Source organism: Neophocaena asiaeorientalis, unplaced genomic scaffold, assembly GCF_003031525.2.
Source record: "Neophocaena asiaeorientalis asiaeorientalis breed wild unplaced genomic scaffold, Neophocaena_asiaeorientalis_V1.1 scaffold95, whole genome shotgun sequence".
NCBI lineage: Eukaryota > Metazoa > Chordata > Mammalia > Artiodactyla > Phocoenidae > Neophocaena > Neophocaena asiaeorientalis.
Genome location: NW_020174924.1, coordinates 55848 through 77242, shown reverse-complemented (window position 1 = coordinate 77242; position 21395 = coordinate 55848). Strand labels below are relative to the sequence as shown.

General features: G+C 51.6%; 1 protein-coding gene across 3 annotated transcripts in view; it reads left to right on the top strand.

Moving 5' to 3' along the window:
* The window catches only part of TEP1 (telomerase associated protein 1), a 41667-nt gene that overhangs the window by 18000 nt on the left and 2272 nt on the right, over positions 1 to 21395 (top strand). For 2 of the 3 annotated variants that reach the window (XM_024761300.1, XM_024761301.1), the window contains exons 13-49: positions 2182 to 2350; positions 2839 to 2997; positions 3455 to 3532; positions 5004 to 5134; positions 5461 to 5520; positions 6744 to 6902; positions 7617 to 7793; positions 7956 to 8076; positions 8628 to 8752; positions 9023 to 9136; positions 9231 to 9348; positions 9507 to 9701; positions 9828 to 10003; positions 10090 to 10246; positions 10339 to 10518; positions 10977 to 11069; positions 11346 to 11478; positions 11618 to 11768; positions 12020 to 12153; positions 12342 to 12430; positions 12715 to 12829; positions 13273 to 13513; positions 13709 to 13832; positions 14645 to 14769; positions 14890 to 14989; positions 15199 to 15354; positions 15501 to 15713; positions 15929 to 16082; positions 16192 to 16404; positions 17036 to 17196; positions 17424 to 17537; positions 18517 to 18624; positions 19231 to 19363; positions 19447 to 19523; positions 19630 to 19762; positions 19898 to 20034; positions 20194 to 20318. In XM_024761300.1, coding sequence (XP_024617068.1) covers positions 2182 to 2350; positions 2839 to 2997; positions 3455 to 3532; positions 5004 to 5134; positions 5461 to 5520; positions 6744 to 6902; positions 7617 to 7793; positions 7956 to 8076; positions 8628 to 8752; positions 9023 to 9136; positions 9231 to 9348; positions 9507 to 9701; positions 9828 to 10003; positions 10090 to 10246; positions 10339 to 10518; positions 10977 to 11069; positions 11346 to 11478; positions 11618 to 11768; positions 12020 to 12153; positions 12342 to 12430; positions 12715 to 12829; positions 13273 to 13513; positions 13709 to 13832; positions 14645 to 14769; positions 14890 to 14989; positions 15199 to 15354; positions 15501 to 15713; positions 15929 to 16082; positions 16192 to 16404; positions 17036 to 17196; positions 17424 to 17537; positions 18517 to 18624; positions 19231 to 19363; positions 19447 to 19523; positions 19630 to 19762; positions 19898 to 20034; positions 20194 to 20318 — 5148 coding nt within the window. Of the gene's footprint in view, positions 1 to 2181; positions 2351 to 2838; positions 2998 to 3454; positions 3533 to 5003; positions 5135 to 5460; positions 5521 to 6743; positions 6903 to 7616; positions 7794 to 7955; positions 8077 to 8627; positions 8753 to 9022; positions 9137 to 9230; positions 9349 to 9506; positions 9702 to 9827; positions 10004 to 10089; positions 10247 to 10338; positions 10519 to 10976; positions 11070 to 11345; positions 11479 to 11617; positions 11769 to 12019; positions 12154 to 12341; positions 12431 to 12714; positions 12830 to 13272; positions 13514 to 13708; positions 13833 to 14644; positions 14770 to 14889; positions 14990 to 15198; positions 15355 to 15500; positions 15714 to 15928; positions 16083 to 16191; positions 16405 to 17035; positions 17197 to 17423; positions 17538 to 18516; positions 18625 to 19230; positions 19364 to 19446; positions 19524 to 19629; positions 19763 to 19897; positions 20035 to 20193; positions 20319 to 21395 lie in introns of those variants that run through there. The other variant, XR_003005457.1, reaches the window with a different exon arrangement.

Here is a 21395-nt window from a genome sequence, read left to right as displayed (position 1 = left end):
CTTTTTTAAATGTGGCTGCTAGAAAACCTTACATTACCTGTGTAATTTCAATTTCATTTCATTTCATTAATTGTAATTTATTTCTACTGGATAGCACTGGTAGAGACTGCTGGATTCTCTACATTAAAAAAAAAACTGAAAAAATTTAAACGTGTACAAAAGTAATGAGAATAATATAATGGACTCCCATGAAACTGTTAGCCACTTTCAGTGAAAATCTAGATTTTGTCAGCCTTCCTTTCCTGATCCCTCTCTCTTCCCTTCTTTTCTTTTTTTTTTGAAGATTTTTTTTAAATTAATTAATTTATTTATTTTTGGCTGCTTTGTGTCTTTGTTGCTGCGCACGGGCTTTCTGTAGTTGCAGCGAGCAGGGGCTACTCTGTTGTGGTGTGCGGGCTCCTCATTGCGGTGGCCTCTCCTGCTGCAGAGCACGGGCCCTAGGCACACGGGCTTCAGCAGCTGTGGCACGCGGGCTGTAGAGCATACGCTCAGTAGTTGTGGCACATGGGCTTAATTGCTCCGCGGCATGTGGGATCTTCCCGGACCAGGGCTCGAACCCATGTCCCCTGCACTGGCAGGCAAACTCCCAACCACTGCGCCACCAGGGAAGTGCCCCTTTGAAGATGTTTTAAAAAAAAAAAGCCAAATAATATGATACATCTTACTTCACCCCTCCATATTTCACGTGTCTCTTAAAACAGACGTTTTCTTATGTAATCAGAATGTCATTAATATAGCTAACAGAACTGAAAATAATTCCTTGGTATTATCATTTATTACCTAGTCTATATTCAAATTTCCCAGTTGTCTCAAAAGTATCATTTCACAGGTTTATTCAAATCAGGATCCAAACAACGCATACACACATTACATGTAGTTATTAAGATTTACTTAAATCTCTTTTTAATTAATTAATTAATTAATTTTATTTTTGGCTGCATTGGGTCTTTGTTGCCACGCACAGGCTTTCTCTAGTTGCGGCGAGCAGGGGCTACTCTTCGTTGCAGTGCGCGGGCTTCTCATGCGGTGGCTTCTCTTGTTGCGGAGCATGGGCTCTAGGCACGCGGGCTTCAGTAGTTGTGGCTCGTGGGCTCAGTAGTTGTGGCTCGTGGGCTCCAGAGCGCAGGCTCAGTAGTTGTGGCTTACGGGTTTAGTTGCTCCATGGCATGTGGGATCTTCCCGGACCAGGGCTCGAACCTGTGTCCCCTGCATTGGCAGACGGATTCTTAACTACTGTGCCACCAGGGAAGTCCCAGATTTACTTAAATCTCTTAAAATCTTTTAATTGTTTTCATGCCATTGACTTGCTGTGGAAATCAGGTTCAGGGGGCCCCACAGAAGGTCCCATATTCTAGATTTGTCTACTTCTCCAGTGTCATCTCACTTGTTTCTCTATTTCGTGTACCCTGGGCATTAACTCTAAAAGCTTGAATAGATACATATTTAACTTTTTTTCTTACGTGAATATTTCGTAGGTGATCCTTTGTACACAATGAGTAAGACCACCAGAATTTTTGTCTCCTGGTAGGACACAGGATCAGGAGGCACCAGAAGCCTACCTGTCCCACTCATAGTGTTGATGATTGATCAGTGCTTTTAGGTTATGGTAGCCTGATTTCTCCACTGTAAAGTTAATGGTTTATCCATTTGATAGTCTATGCCCAAATCAATTGTTTCATTAGCAGTTGCAGAATGGGGGTTTTCTATCATTCCCATATTTATTAGCTAGAACTCTAAAAAGAACTTCCCTCGTGAACTAAAGCTATTTAGTTACTTTGAAATAGAGATTGTCTTGGGAAGGTGGGATGAATGTTCGATTCTTTCTCCTTTAATTGCCATTTTTTAGAATAAGAAGTTAGCATGTGTTCTTTAAATTACAATGTAAAAATATGTAGCAGTTAAATCTTGCCTCATGAAGTAAGTATGGATTGATGTGGTCAGCATGGCAAGCGATTTCAGAGAATGGGTCTACAGATGACTTCTCTCCTGCCATGAGAATGGATTAGGATAGTCTTGTAGAATGGGGGCCAAGGGAAGTTCTGTCCCTGTTTTCTCTACTGACATTGGAGATGGGCTGTGGAGGGGGTGAAGACTTTATACTTGAGTGGCAAGTTCTCATCTTCCCATCCACCTCAAAGTGGCAAACAGTGAAGCCCCTGTCTGTTTCTTTCCTGCCTGCAGACAGTGGAAATATGACCGTGCAATGCTGGCTCAGTATCGACAGGCCCTGGAGACAGCTGTGAACCTCTCCGTCAAACACAGCCTGCCCCCACTGCCAGGCCGCACCCTCTTGGTCTATCTGACAGATGCTAATGCAAACAGGATCCTTCCCAAGAGCAACCCACAAGGGGTAAAAGAATGAAAAGATGGGGTGATATTGGTAGGATGCTGGAGATCCTGAGAGGCATCCTGTTCCCAGACCTGGTTCTCCCAGGCAAACACTCAGAACTATAATAAGTGACATGCATTTGCTTCCCAGTATCAGACCTTGGTTCCTAGGGATAATTCCTAGAATGTGGTCTCAAGCATGTTCGTGGATCGTAGCACTAACCTTTCACATTTGGCTGGTCCTTAATACTCTCTAAATTTCTGTCACCAAAATATGTGTCACTTTCACCTCCTTACATCCCAGTGTTGAATTTGGGCAGGGATCCTGGCCCTTCTCCACCTCCTACCTGGTCATCTCTTCCTGGGGACTGCTGAAGCTGCCCCATCTTAATTGGGGATTTTGTCCACTTTTCCCCAACCAGTGGAGACATTTGGCCTCTAGAGCTGGGTGGGCAAAGGTGGATTCTAAAATAGGGGAGTCTTATTTTACCCTGATGCTTGTCCAATCAGCCCCCTCTGAACTATGTGCTGCTGTTGATTGCAATGATGATGACACGGACAGAGCAGGTGGATCTCTTGCTGTGTGGAAGTGGCACTGTGAAGACTGCTGTGATTAAGGCAGAGGAAGGTATCCTGAAGACTGCCACCAAACTCCAAGCTCAAGTCCAGGTCAGACACCCACCATGCAAATATATGTGAATAGACAGAGGCCTGGGAACAGCCTGACTAGGAAAGGCTCGGTTATACTCAGTTTAGAAGATTTCTTTCTTTCTTTTTTTAAAAAAATATTTATTTATTTATTTGGTTGCACCAGGTCTTAGTTGCGGCAGGCAGGCTCCTTAGTTGTGGCTCCCAGGCTCCTTAGTTGCAGCTCACCAGCTCCTTAGTTGCGGCATGCAGGCTCCTTAGTTGTGGCATGTGAACTCTTAGTTGCGGCATGCACATGGGATCTAGTTCCCTGACCAGGGATGGAACCCAGGCCCCCTGCATGGGGAGCATAGAATCTTAATCCACTGCGCCACCAGGGAAGTCCCTCAGTTCTGAAGATTTCTTGAGCAGACTATAGTATTTGTTGTTTAATGATCATCTCCCATGCAACCACATGACACAAGTCTCTTTCCTTCAGGAGTCGGATGAAAAGTGTGAATGGTCCCTGCCTACTTTTGGGAAGCACTTGCTGTCCCTGGCTACCCAAAGGGTCCCTGTGAGTACTGCCCAGTCCCTGAGAAACCCTCCCCTCCCCAACATTTTCCTCCACACTGATGTATCTCATTTCTCAAAGCCTCCTTGCACGCTATGCACAATACCCTGCTGGCTGCAACCCCCTAGTCAGTGACATGCTGGTAAATATTTAGCAACCAGCAATCTGGAAAAATAAGTCTTGGTTAATAGCATTTTCTAATTTCCATGATGTAATTACTCCTTCCACGGCTGATTTCAAGCTACCAACGTGCTGTCAGTGAACACAGAGTGGGGAAGAGGTACTCAGAGGTGCTCAGCACAGTTTGTATAGTATTTCCACAATAGAGATAAAGTAAATGTAAATAAGGTCAAGAGTAGATAATAGTGAAATGTAGTAAAATAATTAGGAAGTAATGATTTTTTAGTATTTGTTACCTTTGTTTTTAATATAATTTATTCAATTATAAGCTTATACAATTTAATATTTAATGACGGTCCATGTTTAACATCTGGCTCACAGAATTCCTAAAAGTTTGACAGTCAGCTCTTGTCAGCCTGAATGACCAGCTACACACTGCCCCACCCCAAACTCCACTTTATGTTAAAATTTTATTATTTTTATTAAAATTAAAAAATTTTTAATATAACTTTTAAAGGCTACTTTCCATGTACAGTTATTATAAAATATTGATTATATTCCACCTGTTGTACAGTACATCCTTGAGCTATCTTATACCCAGTACTTTGTACCTTCCACCCCCCCACCCCATATTATCCCCCTGCCACTGGTAACCTCTAGTTTGTTCTCTGTATCTGTGACTCTGCTTCTGTTTTGTTTTATTCACTAGTTTGTTGTATTTTTCAGATTTCACATATAACTGATATCACACAGTATTTGTCTTTCTCTGTCTGACTTATTTCACTTAGCATAATGCCCTCCAAGTCCACCCATGTTGCTGCAAATGGAAAAATTTTGTTCTTTTTTATGGCTGAGTAGTATTCCATTGTGTGTGTGTGTGTGTATACACACTAAATATATATACATACACCACATTTATATATATGTGTGTGTATATATATATATACACACATACACCATATTTCCTCTTTTTTTTGGCTGTACCATGTGGCTTGTGGGATCTTAGTTTCCCAACCAGGGATTGAACCCGGGCCTTCAGCAGTGAGAGCACAGTATTCTAACCACTGGACCACCAGGGAATCCCATATACCACATTTTCCTTATCCATTTATCTGTTGATGGACACTTAGGTTGCTTCCATGTCTTGCCAGCCCCAAACTCTACTTTGATGCCCCTCAAGTCAGGGTGGAGTGGGCTTTCCCACCCTGGGTGCTCTCAGAAAAGGCCGTTTTCACCCCACCTCAGAGTTTTCCTAATTCCCCAGTCCTCAAGAGACCTCTTGATGTCCTGAGCTCTTTGGTACCTCTACTATCCCTCTGTTCCTCATCTTAGCCCCTCCCTTTTCATCTTACAGGTGGACAGGGTCATCGTCTTTGGCCAGACTACAAATGAGAAACTGATAAATGCAGCCAAACAGCTTTTCTGGCAACACGTGAATCCCAAGTGCCTCTTTGTTGGTGTTCTCCTAAGAAGGACAGGTTACCTGTAAGGGCGCTCACATTCCTTGCCCAGTGCCAGCAGATAGAGATCCATATTTCCTGTCTGCCTCTACTAAAGCGTGGGACACTCGCACTCACCAGACCCCTCCCCATTTCTGTCTCTTACCTCTATTGCACTTCAAGTGCTAGAACCTTCTCTGAAGTCTTCAGGCCGGCTCCATACCCCTTCGTGATGGTCCACCCCAGTCCCAGCCTAGCACAGAACCCTATTAAAAGTGCACAGGTAGGGTGTCCATCCTAGGATGTTAGGGGCAGTGACTCTGTGTTCTTGGCACTGTTTCTGACTGGTAGTGACTACTCTTCCTTTACCAGATACACAGATTTGAATCCCAATGACGTGACACTCTCAGGCTGCACTGACGGGATACTGAAGTGAGTACAGGATGGACACTGGAGAGGTTGGGGGCTTTGTTAGAACATCTTTTAGAGATTATCTGTGGCCTCTGCTCTGTTCACTTTCTTTTTTAAAAATAAATTTATTTATTTTATTTTTGGCTGCATTGGGTCTTCATTGCTGCGTGTGGGCTTTCTTTAGTTGCATCGAGCGGGGGCTACTCTTCATTGCAGTGCACGGGCTTCTCATTGCGGTGGCTTCTCTTGTTGTGGAGCATGGGCTCTAGGCGCACGGGCTTCAGTAGTTGTGGCACAGGGGCTTAGTTGCTCCGCAGCATATGGGATCAGGAATTCCTGGACCAGGGATCGAACCCATGTCCCCTGCATTGGCAGGCAGATTCTTAACCACTGCACCACCAGGGAAGTCCTCACTTCCTTTTTAAAAGCAGGATAAAAGTTTATTCCTCTTTTACAGATGTCTAAGCATGGCAACAACACAGTATTACAGGGACCTGGGCATCTTCTATCTGTTGCTCTACCATCCTCAAATACTCTGCTTCCACCTCATAGTTCATGATGGCTGCTCCAGTTCCAGCCATTAGTTTTGTATTACATCTAGTAGGAAAGTAGAAAAGGGGACATGGGAGATTGTGCTGTTTGCTTTTAAGGGAACAACTCAAGAGTTGGTCACATCACTTCTATTCATTCTCTGTGGCCTCTGCTCCATTCCGTTTCAGAGGAAATTCCATGTTAACTTTATTTATTTATGCCAGATCCAGAAATCTTTTAACTTTGTTTTTCTCTCCGCTACTAGGATTCCCATTTATTTGTTTTTTTCCCCTGCCTTTTCCTTTGGATGCTACCCATTGCCCCCTACTCCTGTTAGGAAGCCTCATACACTTCCCTCCCTCTCCAGGGAGCTTTCATGGCTGGTACTGAGCTGATCAAGCCCAGACTGGAATAACCTGAATCTTTACACCTTCATTCAGCCCAGTTGCCTCTGGCCCAACAGAAAGCCTATGATAACCACGCACACAGCAGAAGAGGCTCTAACTGGGTTTCATCTTTGTTCTTTCATTCCTGTGGTTCTGCTGCCTCGCTTATTTCAAGTCTACATTTACTGTTTATGGTCTTCTTAAGGAGCTCCAGTTAACTGGGTGAACCTAATCTTGCCATATCTTTGTCCCCTGCCCCCTTGGAAGATCTTCCTGATTCTCACTCTGCTATTTCGCTCTCATTTATTTTGTCACTCTTTATGACAGGTTCATTGCAGAGCGTGGGGCCTCCCGCCTTCTAGAACATGTAGGCCAAATGGACAAAATATTCAAGATTCCACCGCCCCCAGGGAAGACAGAGGTCCAGTCTCTCCGGCCACTGGAAGAGAATACTCCAAGCCCCTTGGCTCCTGTTTTCCACCGTGGGTCAGTCTGTGTTTTATGCCTCTGTGAATTGGGAGGGGCTTCAGTTGAAACCTAGAGAAACTCAGGAGACTGAAATTCTGACTGTAGAGATGCTGCTTGTTCTGTTCGCTGAGGAATGCTTCCTCTTTCCCAGGTAGGGGTGTCTCTAACACAGATGGTGAACATGCCTGTTTCTCTGCTAGGGAAAGGGGTTAGGATGCGAGGCGCATGGCAGGCACCAGGGCTCAGGCAGAGGGCTTAGGGGTGCAGGCTCTGGCTTTTCCATCCTGGCTTTGCCACATAGTAGCTTGAAACTTGGGCTAGTTGCTTGATGTCTTAAGCTGTAGTTCCTTGATCAGTACAATGGAGGTAATGCTTGTGCTTACCTCACAGCGCGGTCATGAGCATTTCACGGGCAGAGTGTAGGTGTGTAATAATTATTGCTGACACAGGAGGGGTGCCCGAGAAATGGCAAGTGGGTTTATTTATTTATTTTTGGCCGCGCTGCGTGCCACGTGGGATCTTAGCTCTCTGAACCTGTGCCCCTTGCACTGGCAGTCCCCAGGTGGGGTTTAATTTCTAGGCTCTGCAGTTGAGGTTACAAGCAGGTTATTCTCTGGAGGCCTGCTGGACTCCCACCCTGAAGTCTGCTGTATCTGACTTCTCAGTGCTGAGGGGAGGTCACAGCCCTGTGTGTGAAGCTGGGCTGTGGGCTGATCCCCGGCTTTCCTGCAGATGGCGCAGTGTCCGGCTTTTCATTTCCTCCACTTTCCGGGACATGCATGGGGAACGGGACCTGCTGCTGAGGTCCCTGCTGCCAGCACTGCAGGCCCGAGCGGCCCCCCACTGCATCAGCCTTCATGCCATCGACCTGCGCTGGGGCGTCACCGAGGAGGAGACCCGTCAGAACAGGTATGGGGGCCACAGAGAAGAGGGGCTGGGTCGGCGATGAGGGGCTTGAGTGGGGGAGCTGACCTGGGCAAATGCCAAGGGTACGGGGTGCTCTTTGGATGCTATCGGTTGTGAGCCAGAGCCCCATCTCCCTGACATGACGCCCCTATAACCATCCTTCAGGCAGCTGGAAGTGTGCCTAGGGGAGGTGGAGAACTCGCAGCTGTTTGTGGGCATCCTGGGCTCCCGCTATGGCTATGTTCCCCCCAACTACAGCCTCCCTGACCATCCTCACTTCCTCTGGGTAAGACAGACAAGGTTGGGGCAGGGATGCGAGAAGCCTCGGTATGTCTAGAACCCTGGGACTCTGCACAGGCAGATCCTTGAGACCTGAAGTGCAACACAGGTAGAAAGTTCTGTGAGTGATCAAGTCCTAGATGAGGGAATTCCTTTGGGAAATACCTCTGGGTTGGCCATGGGGTGCGAGAGGTAAGTGGTAGGGCTGATCAGGCTTTGCTGTCAGACAGAGCTGGGTTCTGATCTCCCTTCTGTCATTGTGCAGCGTTATGGAAAACGGTTTATCTTAATCTAGCCCCAACTTCTTCATATATTAAAGAGAAACAGTGATGTCTACAGTGCAGGGTTATTATAACAATTAGAAATCTACTTTAAAAATGCTCCACATGTGAAAGGCATTCCATCAACGTTAGCTATTAGCTATATTTTACTGGCTTGTATCTGGAGGGAGAGAGGAACATTACTGAGATGAAGGGGCCCTGGGGTCTTGGCAGGTCTCAGAGGAGGGGTTCGTGTGACCAGGACTGAACCTGCCTGCTCTCTGGCCTCTCCCTGCAGGCCCAGCAGTACCCTTCAGGTCGCTCTGTGACGGAGATGGAGGTGATGCAGTTCCTGAATCGGGGCCTCCGCCTGCAGCCCTCTGCCCAGCCTCTTATCTACTTCCGGGATTCTAGCTTCCTCAGGTACCTTCTGTTGCCTCCAGGCCTCAGTCTCCAAAGAAGGCCAGACAGGCTCAGTGGACGTGTCTTCTGTCTGTAACATTCAGAGTACAAGAGGGGGACCTGGAATGGAGAAACAGGGACCAGAGGGCTTGCCTTGCAGCACCAAAGCAGCCTTGCAGGAGATCTCCACTTGAGGGGTTTCAGGGAACCACAGCCAGGTCTGGTGGTTGGGGACAGAGAGAGGCTGGGGTCTGAATCCAGCCCCGCTCTTGGGGTATCTTTGGTGGTCAGCTCTGTGCCAGATGCCTGGAAGTCTGACTTTATTTCTGAGTCTGAAGAGGCTGCCCATCGGCTCTCAGAACTGAAGAGCTACCTGAGCAGACAGGAAGGGATCACCTGTCGCAGGTGAGCTGGGAGAGGTAAGGAACACCTGCACGGAGCGAGGTGGTGAGGGGGCCCCGGCCCGCTGTGACCCTGCTTGTGCTCGCTTTTCCTGCAGATACCACTGTAAGTGGGGTGATGTAGCAGCTGGCCGGCCCTATGTTGGGGAGCTGGAGACGTTTGGGCAGCTGGTTCTGCAGGACGTGTGGAATATGATCCAGAAGCTTTACCTACAGGTCAGCAGGAGCTCTGGTGGCCAGGGGAGTGGAGAGGGGGTAGGCTGGGCCGGGTAGTCCTGGGTGGGAGGTAACTTGGTGGGGGGCACAGTGAGTTTTAGGCCTGGGGTCCTGAGGAACATGGAAACATAGGTAGTCACTGCCCCATGTGTTCTCAGCCTGCGGTCCAGCTGGAGCAGCCAGTGCCCATCCAAGATGATGACTTGGTCCAGGCCGCCTTTCAGCAGCTGAAGAACCCACCGAGCCCTGCCCGACCGCGCCTTCTTCAGGACACAGTGCAGAAGCTGAGGCGCCACCGGGGGAGGCTGAGCCTGGTGACCGGGCAGTCGGGACAGGGCAAGACCACCTTCCTGGTACAGAGTCTCAGAGGCCTGGACAGGAAGGGAGGGCTGCGTGAGCTCAGGAGGGCTAAGGAGGTGGGAAACAGGAAGCTTGTGCATGTGAAATGTGACCATGTTTTCTGGTTTCTTCCCATGCAGGCATCTCTTGTGTCAGCCCTGCAAGCTCCTGATGGGGCCACGGTGGCCCCCTTAGTCTTCTTCCACTTTTCAGGGGCCCGCCCTGACCAGGGTCTTGTCCTCACCTTGCTCAGACGCCTCTGTGCCTATCTGCATGGCCAACTGCCAGAGCCAAGTGCCCTCCCCAGCACGTACCGGTGTGTTTCTCCCCCACTCAGCCCAGCCTTGTTGATAGCGCGTGACACCACCCGTGCCGACCTTGGTCTTCCTCCTGCACACACAGGGGCCTGGTGTGGGAGCTGCAGCAGAGGCTGCTCCCCAAGTCTGCTCAGTCCCTGAAAACTGGCCAGCCTCTGGTGCTGATCATTGATGGGGCTGACAGGTTGGTGGACAAGCGTGGACGGCTGATCTCGGACTGGATCCCTAAGACCCTTCCCCGGGTAAGTGTGAGAAGGAGGTGGGGTGGGATGCAGTAGGGAGCGTTCTCCTCCTTTTCCTTCAACGTTTTTACCCTGTTGCCCAAATCCCACAGTGGGTGCACCTGGTGCTGAGTGTGTCCAGTGATTCCGGCCTGGGGGAGACACTCGAGCAGAGCCAAGGTGCCCATGTGGTGGCCCTGGGGCCTCTGGAGCCATCTGCCCGGGCCCGGCTGGTGCGAGAGGAGCTGGCTCTGTACGGGAAGCGGCTGGAAGAGTCACCTTTCAACAACCAGGTTGGGTGTAGGCCAGGGCGGGTGGGTGTGTGGGGTGAATCTGGGAGCTGGGAGAACGCTGGGTGCTGAAGCTAGCAGCTGCCCCACACAGACCAGCTCCTTCATTTTCTCAGCCGAGGGAAGTTGTCAATAAGATAACTGCGATTCCTTATAATGTCACCCATTCCTTTTCTCGTGGTGAATGGCCTCTCCAGGGCCTGTCCGGGCAAGGGGAGGAGAAAGCTGTGGCTGTCGAATGGGGTAGGCGGGGTTTTCTGAAAGCGCGGCTGGCTGGCTAGAGCAGTGCGGGGGCAGGGATGGCTGTGTCCTGAGGTGATGCCATGGGTCTCTTCCCCGGTGGGGCCTCTGAGAGGAGAAGCTGCCCCGCCCTGGGCTTGGTGCCAGGACGGAGGGCAGGCGGTGGAGGGCTGGCTGTGGCCAGGCTCGCTGGTCCTGTGCTGAGTCCTCTGAGTCTTCAGATGCAGCTGCTGCTGGTGAAGCGGGGCTCAGCCCTGCCGTTCTACCTGCGCTTGGTCACTGACCACCTGAGGCTCTTCACGCTCTTTGAGCAGGTCAGTGGAGGACATGAACGCTCACTCTTCATCTTCGAAGTCCTAATCCCACTCCCCAGTCTCCATTCAGCCTCTTTCTCCCACCCTCATCCTTTGCCATCTTGTGATCACCCATTCCTCATCCACACCCCCAAGCCCTGCTTCTCTCCCACCAGCGTTGCTCTTTCCTTGTCATCCCTTCGCATTTTGTTTTCTGATGTCCCCTCCCCTACCCACAACCAAAGCTGCTTCTCCCCCTCCCCTCACTGACTGAGGCCCCTCCCTGTCCCCTCCCAGGTGTCTGAGAGACTCCGGACCCTGCCCGCTACCGTCCCTCTGCTGCTGCAGCACATCCTGGGCACCTTGGAACAAGAGCACGGCCCTGATGTCCTTCCCCAAGCCTTGGCCACTCTTGAGGTCACCCGCAGCGGTCAGTACTTGGAGTGGGCTCGGGGGTTGTATGACCTTCAGTTCGGTTGGGGCCTCAGCAAGCGGTACAAGGAGGGACTAGGTGTCATGGGGGTGGGTACGTTGCGTGGTTTAGGGCCTCAGAGAGCTTGAGTTTTTAGGTCTGACCGTGGACCAGTTGCATGGAGTGTTGAGTGCCTGGCGGATACTTCCCAGGGGGACCAAGACCTGGGAAGAAGCAGTGGCTGCTGGTAACAGCGGGGACCCCTACCCCATGGGTTCGTTTGCCTACCTCGTCCAGAGTCTGCGCAGGTATAGGTGCCCCCAGCTGAGTTCCCACTGACTTCTGTACCTCCCTGTCTTTGAGCGAGGGCCCCATGTGATCCTCCCTTCATTCTACCCTTCCCTCCGTATAGCCCCTGACACTTGTCTCCCAGACCCTGAATGGCTGTCACTCAAGTTACCACTGTTTGAGGTGGGAATGGGAACCCACAGCTGTGCCAGATGCTCACTTACAGGCCTCCTCCCTCTTGTCCTGCCTTCTCTCCCTCACACGGGATCAGTTTGCTAGGGGAGGGACCCCTGGAGCGCCCTGGTGCCCGGCTTTGCCTCCGTGATGGGCCCCTGAGAACAGCCGCTAAATGTCGCTATGGGAAGAGGCCAGAGCTGGAGAAGACGGCACACATCCTCATCGCAGGTGACTGCAGCCCAGTGAACCCCCGGGACACTGACTGTGTGGGACCTGGTACTCCACATCGGCTGGCCCCCTCACCTGCTACCCCAGGGGGGTGGATGGCTCTTGCAGTAGCCTGAGGTATGTGATCTTTGGAGATGCTTCAGGGCCGAGCCCGTCTCAGTGTCTGTTCCTGTGACCCACACCTGCAGCTCAGCTCTGGAAGACGTGTGACCCTGATGCCTCAGGTACCTTCCGAAGTTGCCCTCCTGAAGCTCTGGGAGACCTGCCTTATCACCTGGTTAGTCCCCAGATCCTATAGGCACCCTCTCCCAAGGAACTTCTTTGGCTCTTCTGAGACCCCTCTCCCCCATGACCACCACCATCATCTCCACTGCCGTTATCACCCTCACCCCCTTCCCAAACTCCGTGTACCTTTCTCCTTTCAGTTTTCCTGCCCTCGTCCTTCAGGTCCTTTGTCCCAGCTCCTAAGTCTAGGTCTTAGCTGCACAGGCAGGGTCCAAGACTAGACCGTCCCTCACCAGGCTCATCACATCCCTAATGAATCCAGTCTGACTTTCCCAGCTCCAGAGCGGGAACCGTGGCTTTCTTGCAAAGTTCCTTACCAGTCTCCACGTGGTGGCTGCACACCTGGAACTGGGTCTGATGTCTCAGCTCCTGGAGGCCCATGCCCTCTATGGTGAGATGAGTTACTGGGTGGAGTCTTCTCCAAGCAGTGGCTCCTGGGTGTGTTCATGGGGGTCGGCCTGCTCGGAGGGAGGTGTAATGGAAAGAACAGTTGAATTTCTGTTCCAAGGTGAAAAGGCAAGAGGGTAAGCATGTGATTCTTGGGAGACCTTTTGCTTAGGTCTCTTAAACCAGAGGCTCTCACACTTTATTTAGTGGGCATACAATTACTTGGGAAACTTGTTGAAACTGCTGATCCCTGCGTCCCCAGATTCTGGTTTCCTAGGTCTGGAGTGGGACCCAAAGCTTCGTACTTTTAACAGATGTTCCTGATGTGGGACCAGAGGGCCACACTTTGAGACTTAGCATTTTAGACATATCATATGATTGACTTGGTGCTGGGGTTAATGGGGGTCCAGGCTGGCTCCCCAGTGACACCCCACATCTCTTCTATAGCTTCCTCAGTCCCTGACAAGGAACAGAAGCTTCCTGAGGCTGATGTTGCTGTATTTCACACCTTCCTGAGGCAGCAGGCTTCAGTCCTCAGCCAGTACCCACTGCTCCTGCACCAGCAGGCAGCCAACCAGCCTCTGTACTCGCCCCTTTGCCGCCAGGCCCCCCAGCTCTCCCAGCGATGGCACCTCCAGCGCATGCTACGTTGGCTTAATAAACCCCAGACCCTGAGGGGCCAGCAAAGGTAAAACCCTTGACCCCAGATGCTGGCAAACCCGCCAGAGAGCAAGCTGCAGCCCTCTCTGAAACTGGAGAGTAAAGAACAGACCGCAGTCACCATGGAGAGGGGGGTTCAGGCCCAGAAATGCAGAAACGAATTCCCATCCTCTTCCTTCCCCTCATTCCTCATCTCCTCCCTTTCTTGCTGTTCTTCCTCTAGCTCCAGCCTGTCCCTGGCAGTTTTCTCACCCCCCACAGCTGCGGCCTTCTCCCCCAATGGGCAAAGAGCAGCTGTGGGCACTGCCAGTGGGACGGTTTACCTGTTGGACCTGAGAACCTGGCAGGTACGGCACACAAGGCGGGGTGGGATTTACCTTCAGAAGAGCCTCACGTCCTGCCCCGAAGCCCGAGGCAAGCCAAACCCACCAGTTATCACCCTGTTTGATTCGGCACTATACTTAAACACTGCAAGGAACACAGGGCTTAGGACATTGTCTTTGCCCACCAGGTGGTCAGTTTTGTTGAAAAACAAGGCATACAAGGTAAAAAAGGAACCAAAACATAGCCATGTGGCATAGGTAAGAGGTAAGTGAGTTGTGCAGTTACTGGAGGACGCAGGATGGAGACGGGGAGGCGTTCCGGGTTGAGTGAGGAACCCGGGCGAAGACGCTGGGGGCATGTTCCCTGTACGTTGCTGAAAATAATGGCAGCAGGCAGTAGGACAGTAGGCGGGAGAGGTGGGCTCTGCAGCCACAGCTGCCGTCTCCTCTTCCACCCATGTCAGTGCCCCCCGCCCCCCATAGGCGTGTGTGTGACATCATTCCCGCCTCAGGAGCACCAAACCTTCTGTGACTCGGGGGTTATGTATGGGGTTCGAAGTGAGGGGGACGATGTGACCTCACTTGGATCAGGAGGTCCCACTTGAAGCTGTTCGAGCTTGGCCTAGGTCTGGAGTAGGGCCCAAAGCTTTGCACTTTTCACAGGGGCTCCTGCTGTGGGACCAGAGGGCCAGAGTTTGAGACGTAGCAGGGAGTGTAGAGAGCTAAGGGCTCCAGCCCTTCTAGCCATTGCCTCCTTCCTGGTTGGGGCTTGGAGTGGCTGGACGTGGACTGGTCAGGGGCGTGTCCTGAGTGCGCTTCCCCGCTCACTGTCACAGGAGGAGAGGTCTGTGGTGAGTGGCTGTGATGGGGTCTCCTCTTGTTCGTTCCTCTCCGACAACGCCCTCTTTCTTACTGGCTTTGACGGGCTCCTGGAGCTCTGGGACCTGCAGCACGGCTGTCGGTAAGGGGCCCCTCACGTCTCAGCGTGAGGGCCGTCCCTGTTTGTTGGAAGCCCAGGGGGAGGGGGACGAGGAGGGAGTCTGTGGCCAGGGGGCCCCCTGACCTTGTCTCCCTGGGGTAGGGTGCTCCAGATCAAGGCTCACCAGTACCGGATCACCGGCTGCTGCCTGAGCCCGGACGGCCGGCTTCTGGCCACCGTGTGCCTGGGGGGAGGCTTGAAGGTAAGGACCAGGGGGCTGTGGTGGTGCAAGCGGCCCTGAACCCGGGGTCAGCCCTGTGAGATCGTTCTCCTCAGTGCGGCAGAGGCTCCGGCTGCTTGGCCTGCTGAGGGCAAGGGACTGGACAAGGTGGCCCCTGGAGCTCTGGGACTGAGCGGCTCAGGCATCTGTGTCCAGCACCCTGAGTCCTCCTCCCCTTCTCTCTCGTCCAGCTGTGGGACACGGTCCGCGGGCAGCTGGCCTCCCAGCACGCCTGTCCCAAGCCCCTCAACTGCGTCGCTTTCCACCCAGAGGGGCAGGTGATAGCCATTGGCAGCTGGGCTGGCAGTTCCAGCTTCTTCCAGGTGGATGGGCTCCAAGTCACCAAGGTGAGAGGAGCCGGGTGGCCCTGGGGAAGGAAGCACGGGAGGGTGGGAGTGGAGGGCGGGAAATGGCGGACACCTGCATCCTGGGTCACTCTCAGTTTGGGTTGAGAGCAGGGCCCTGACGTTCCAGTTTCTACCTCTCCGTGCAGGAGCTGGGGGCCCCAGGAGCCTCTGTCCGTGCCTTGGCCTTCAGTGCGTCTGGGCGGGCTGTAGCTGTGGGCCGGCTGGACGGGATGGTGGAGCTCTGGGTCTGGCAGGAGGGGACACGGCTGGCTGCCTTCCCTGCGCACCACGGCTTTGTTACTGCCGCCCTTTTCCTGCGTGCTGGGTGCCAGTTACTGACGGCTGGAGAGGATGGCAAGGTCAGGTTACAGAGGGCTGGCGGTGGGCTATGAGGAGGGGTTGCAAAGGTGTGGGACTATTTGGGGGAGGGTGGCGCCTTTGCCGAGGAGTCTGGAGGAGCTTGTGCTACGGGGAGGGGGTGCGGTGTGTGCACAGTAGCTCTCGGGGACGAGTCTCTGGAAGGAGGACTTTAATGGGGGGTGGGTTATCTTTAAGCCCCTTTCTTGGCCCTCAGGTTCAGGTGTGGTCCGGGTCTCTGGGTCGTCCCCGTGGGTGCCTAGGTTGCCCCTCTCTCTCTTCTGCCCTCTCCGTGGCCCTCAGCCCAGATGGCGATCAGGTGGCTGTTGGCTACCGAGCAGATGGCATTCGGATCTACACAATCTCTTCAGGTACCGGAGGGAGAAGGGTTGGAGTGTCTGAGCCTGGAAAGGGCCCCTCTCCCCCAACTCTGGCCCTCTTTCTGAGCGTCTTACTCTGTTGTTGTCCCTCATTCTCTAGGTTCCCAGGGGGCTCAGTGTCAAGCGCTAGATGTGGCAGTGTCTGCACTGGCCTGGCTCAGCCCTAAGGTGTTGGCGAGTGGTGCAGAAGATGGGGCCCTGCAGGGCTGGCTGCTCCAGGGAGGCTCCCTTCAGTCCCTCTGGCTCTTGTCCAGACACCGGAAGCCTGTGCTGGCACTGGCCACGTCCCAGGAACTCTTGGCTGCTGCCTCAGGTACGGCTGGGCAGTGGGCATGGGCAGGGTCGTGAATCACTGTTCCTTTCAAATGTGCTAACACCTTTCTTCGACTTGTATGTATATGTGTGCATGAAAATACACACGCCTATATAACTTTGTTTTTTACAACTTGCAAAGTGCTTTTAAATGCGTTTATCTTGCATAGTCAGTCTAGGCTGTTTCTTCTTGTTCCCTAACCCTGATTCTGGGACCTCTTTTTAATTCCTGTCACCCTTTGAGTTTCTGCCTAGTGCTGTGTAAAAGGGATGGGTCTCCCTTAGGAGAAGAGAGAGACGTTAAGGTGAAAATGGCCTTAGTCCTGTCTAGGTAAGAGGCTTGTTCAGAGTGACACTGTGCACCTTAGGAGAGGAGGGTGTGGAGGTGCAGTCGGGAGTTAGAAGGAGACGGCTGCAGAGCCAGAGCCGGGAGTGCCTGGCATTCCTGCCCTGTGCCTCACATGGTGAATGATCCTTGTCCAGGACCTGGGTGGGACTCACGGCATCCCTCCCTTGGAGCTGTGCCCTCAGACATCACCTTCAGCCCCCATGATTCCCTTTGTCTTTGGCCTCCCAGGCCTGTGTCACTTCCTCTTTCAGAAAATCTTCCTCTCTCTCCATTTCTAATGCAGAGGACTTCACAGTGCGTCTGTGGCCAAGGCAGTTGCTGGCACTGCCACAAAAGACAGAAGACTTTCCCTGTGGCACTGAGCTCCGGGGACACGAGGGCCCCGTAAGCTGCTGTAGCTTCAGCACCGATGGATGCAGCCTGGCCACCGGGGGCAGGGATCGGGTGAGCTGCAGGGCCCTCCTCCCCGTGGGCCCCCAGCCCCTCTGGTCCTGGATTCTTGAGCAGCTCGCTTCGCACTGCTTCCTCCAGCTTTTTGCTTTGCTCAGTGGCCTGCACGGGATCTGCCCACCCGTCCTCCTTTGATATTCCCTGTTTCCTTGAGACCTTTTGCCTGAGATGGCCCTGGTGTCCTATGGTCCTGATGGCTTCCTCTCTTGGGGCCTGTCCAGAGTCTGCTCTGCTGGGATGTGAGGACAGCCAAAGCCCCTGTTCTGATTTGCTCCTTCTCTGCCTGTCACCGAGACTGGGTCACTGGTTGTGCCTGGACCAAAGACAACCTCCTGGTGAGTGAAGGGGTGGGGGTGGGGGTGGCACAAAGCTCAGCAGGGTTCCTGGGGGAGGACAACACATCCCACCTCATCCTGTTCCTAATACCCATGTATAATATAGTATATGATTTTCTAACACCTAATATAATAGCTCACATTTATTGAGCACTTAGTATGTGCCAGACATTGGACTAAGCCCTTGGCATATATGGCCTCCTTTAGTCTTTACAACATCCTGTAAAGAAGATAGTACTATTCTCTCTATTTCATAGACAAGGATATCGAGCTCAGCTAGATTAAAGACCATTTCCAGGGTCATGTAAGTGAAGAAGCTGAGCCAGTAAACTTTATGATAAGAAAGCCCATGCTCTTAACAAGAACACAGAACTGTCTCCCCAAGGGCTTAGGATGCCCTGTGTCTGCAGGTAAAGGTAGTGCTATGATTTCTTTGGTCCTAAGTGAAAAATGGGTCTCAAATTATGCACTCAGCGTTGGTAAAGCCTAGTTTTCCAACTCAGAGTCCCTGTTGTTCTCAAAAAGAAACGAGTAGCAATTGAATAGACTTGTCATTATCTGTCCTACCCCTGACTTCTAGGCAGCCAGATCTCTCCTGGGCGTTGCAGACTTCTCACCTTTGTCAGGATGAGAGAAAGTTGTTGTTGACTGACATTATGTTAATAACAAGGACAATAGCTACTATTTATTCAATGCTCACTATGTACCAGGCATCCTGCTAAGTCCTTTACGTAGATGCTTCAGCCCCATATCAGTAGGTACACTGTCATTATCCTAGTTGAACAGATGAGAAGCCTGAGGCCCAGAGAGATGAACTCGTCCCAGGTCACCAAGGAATGAATGGTGGAACTAGGATTTGAACCCAGGACAGCCCTTGCTGTTAGTCACAAGGCTTACCGCCCTCCACCCTATGTTATAAGTATAGAGAAATGCTGGAGGGATGCTGATTATTCCACTCCTCTGCCCTCTGACTCTGCAGGTCTCCTGCTCCAGTGATGGCTCTGTAAGGCTGTGGGACCCAGAGTCGAGACAGCAGCTTGGTCAGTTCCTGGGTCACCAGAGTGCCGTGAGCGCCGTGCTGGCTGTGGTGAGAAGGCAGTGGAGAGCTCACTGGGGGTCCCTGGGAAGGTTAAGGGGGCTTTGGGAGACTGGATGCATTGCGTATCTAATCCCAAAGGCAAAAGGAGTATAAAGAGTGAGATGCTTGGGCTTCCCTGGTGGCGCAGTGGTTGAGAGTCCGCCTGCCGATGCAGGGGATGCGGGTTCGTGACCCGGTCCGGGAAGATCTCACATGCCGCGGAGCGGCTGGGCCCATGAGCCATGGCCGCTGAGCCTGCGCGTCCAGAGCCTGTGCTCCGCAACGGGAGAGGCCACAGCAGTGAGAGGCCCGCGTACCACAAAAAAAAAAAAAAAAAAAAAAAAGTGAGGTGCTTGGGCCTGAATTAGAGCAGGATTAGGGTATTGAGGCTGAGGGTTGGTGTGAGGGGAGGGAGAGGATGAAAACACAGTATCTCAGTATCATGACCTCGTGGCATGATGAAAGTCCTGCGCCTCCCAGCCCCACTATCCGGGGTGTCCTCATTCTTTGACATCTTCTAGGCCCTTAATACTGAACCCACACCTCTGTGGCGGGAGTCGTAATTCCCATGTCCCACTCAGTGTGACTCTTCTCTTATCCTGTGCTCTGGGGCAGGAGGGGCACGTGGTATCTGTGGGCCGAGATGGGACCTTGAAAGTGTGGGACCATCAGGGTGTGGAGATGACCAGCATCCCTGCTCACTCAGGACCCATCAGCCACTGTGCAGCTGTCCTGGAGCCCAGTGCAGGTAATGAAATGTCAGCCACCTTCCCGTCCCCGCTGCCTGTTCCCTTCTCCCCTTCTCCTGACTCAGTTTCTGTATCTTATCAGCTGGCCAGCTGGGGTCAGAGCTTCTGGTGGTAACTGTGGGATTGGATGGGGCCACACGGTTGTGGAATCCACTCTTGGTGAGTTCCCTGAAAGGCCTTGGGTGGGGGCAGTGGAGAGGGTATGATGGTACAGCGTCCTGTTGTGTCACCTCCCCACTGTGCCATCTCCATCCTTTCCTCCTAGGTGTTTCAAACACACACCCTCCTGGGACACAGTGGCCCAGTCAGTGCAGCTGCTGTTTCAGAAACCTCAGGCCTCCTGCTGACTGCCTCAGAGGATGGTTCCATACAGCTCTGGCAGGTACCTGAAGAAGCAGGTGAGGTGTGGAGAGACTCAAGGTGTGAAAGGGGGGTGTGTTTGTCGGACCAAGAAGGTCAAGGGTAGCCTGCTATCTCCTCTTGTATCCCAACAGTGGTCCAGCTCCTAATGAATCACTTCCTTTCTTCTCCAGATGACACATATATACCCAGGAGTCATGCAGCCATCACTGCTGTGGCCTGGGCCCCAGACGGTTCTATAGCAGTGTCTGGGAATCAAGCTGGGGAACTCACCTTGTGGCAGGAAGCTAAGGCTGTGGCCACAGCACAGGTGAGTTGGGTCAACTTCAGTTCTTTGTTTATGTGAATTCTGCCCTGGCTATGTATCTGATGGTATGTGCCGGGGTTAGAGGTTGCGTAGATGCCTGGGATGGGGAAGAAGGTTAATCCTGGTTCCTCAGAAATACTGAAATAAACTTGTATTCACTAGGCTCCAGGCCGCATCAGTGCTCTGATCTGGTACTCAGCACACACCTTGATTGTTGTCAGTGCTGATGAAAAAGTCAGTGAGTGGCAAGTGGAACTGCAGAAGGGTTCAGCACCCAGAAATTTCAGGTGAAATGAGGCGGCTGGGTTAATGAATACAGTTACATCTGGGATTTTGCTCAAATCACTCCCTTCTACTTCTGAACTAGGTCAATAGGATGTTAGTAAGCAGGAAAAAGTCACTGGGAAATTGTTTTCTGCTCATCATGTCAATTTAAGTAATAATTATCAAGTGCCTACTTTATGCTAAGCTCTGGGCCAGGCAGTGTGAACCAGATTGAAATTAATTTTTAACTAAGGGAGCTTACAGTACAGGAATGTGCACATAAGTAAACTGCCAACAATATGCAGAGTGATTACTGCTATAATAAAGATATATATATATTTTATATATATATATATATATTTTATATACATATATGTAAAATTCCTGGGGCTGCAGAATTTAAGACATTTACTGTTTACAAAAGAGTTGCTATTTGAGATTGGGCTTAGAGGATGAGTAGGAGTTTTCTGAATCAGTAAGGGAAGGGAATGGTGTTTTAGGAAGAGGAGGTAGCATTAACAAAAGGCATGGAGGCATGAGAGTGTGTGGTGTGTTCTGAGTATAGCTCAGTCTTTGGGTTCTTGGTGCGAGTGGTGGTGGGGAATTGGGTTGAAAAAATAAACTGGGGCCAGGCTGTAGAGGGCACAGTGCTAAGAATTTTGAGCAGAATAATTATCTGAATTTTAGAAAGAGAACTCTAGTGGCCACACGGAGGATGGTTAGTAGTAGAGAGATACTAAACGTAGGGCGACCACATTTACAGCTGATGCTCTAGTCCAGGGAAGAGAGAACGTGAGCCCTGACCTGGGCAGTGGGGATGAAAAGGAAAGATAAAGATTTAGGCATGTGTTGCCAGTAGAGTCCACAGTGCTTATCAATCAATTGGAGGTCAGGAGGGAAGGAAAGGACAGGAATGTTAGAGATTCCTGGTTTGAGCAGATAAGGTGATGATGGTATGATGAATACTAATATAACAAAAACAGAAAGAGGAACACAATTTGTAGGGATGGTGATATATTTTGTTTTATACTTTACTCCTGAGGAATTCATGGGGAACTGAGAGAGACGGACTAAGGTAGAATCTTTCTCTGTCCATGTAT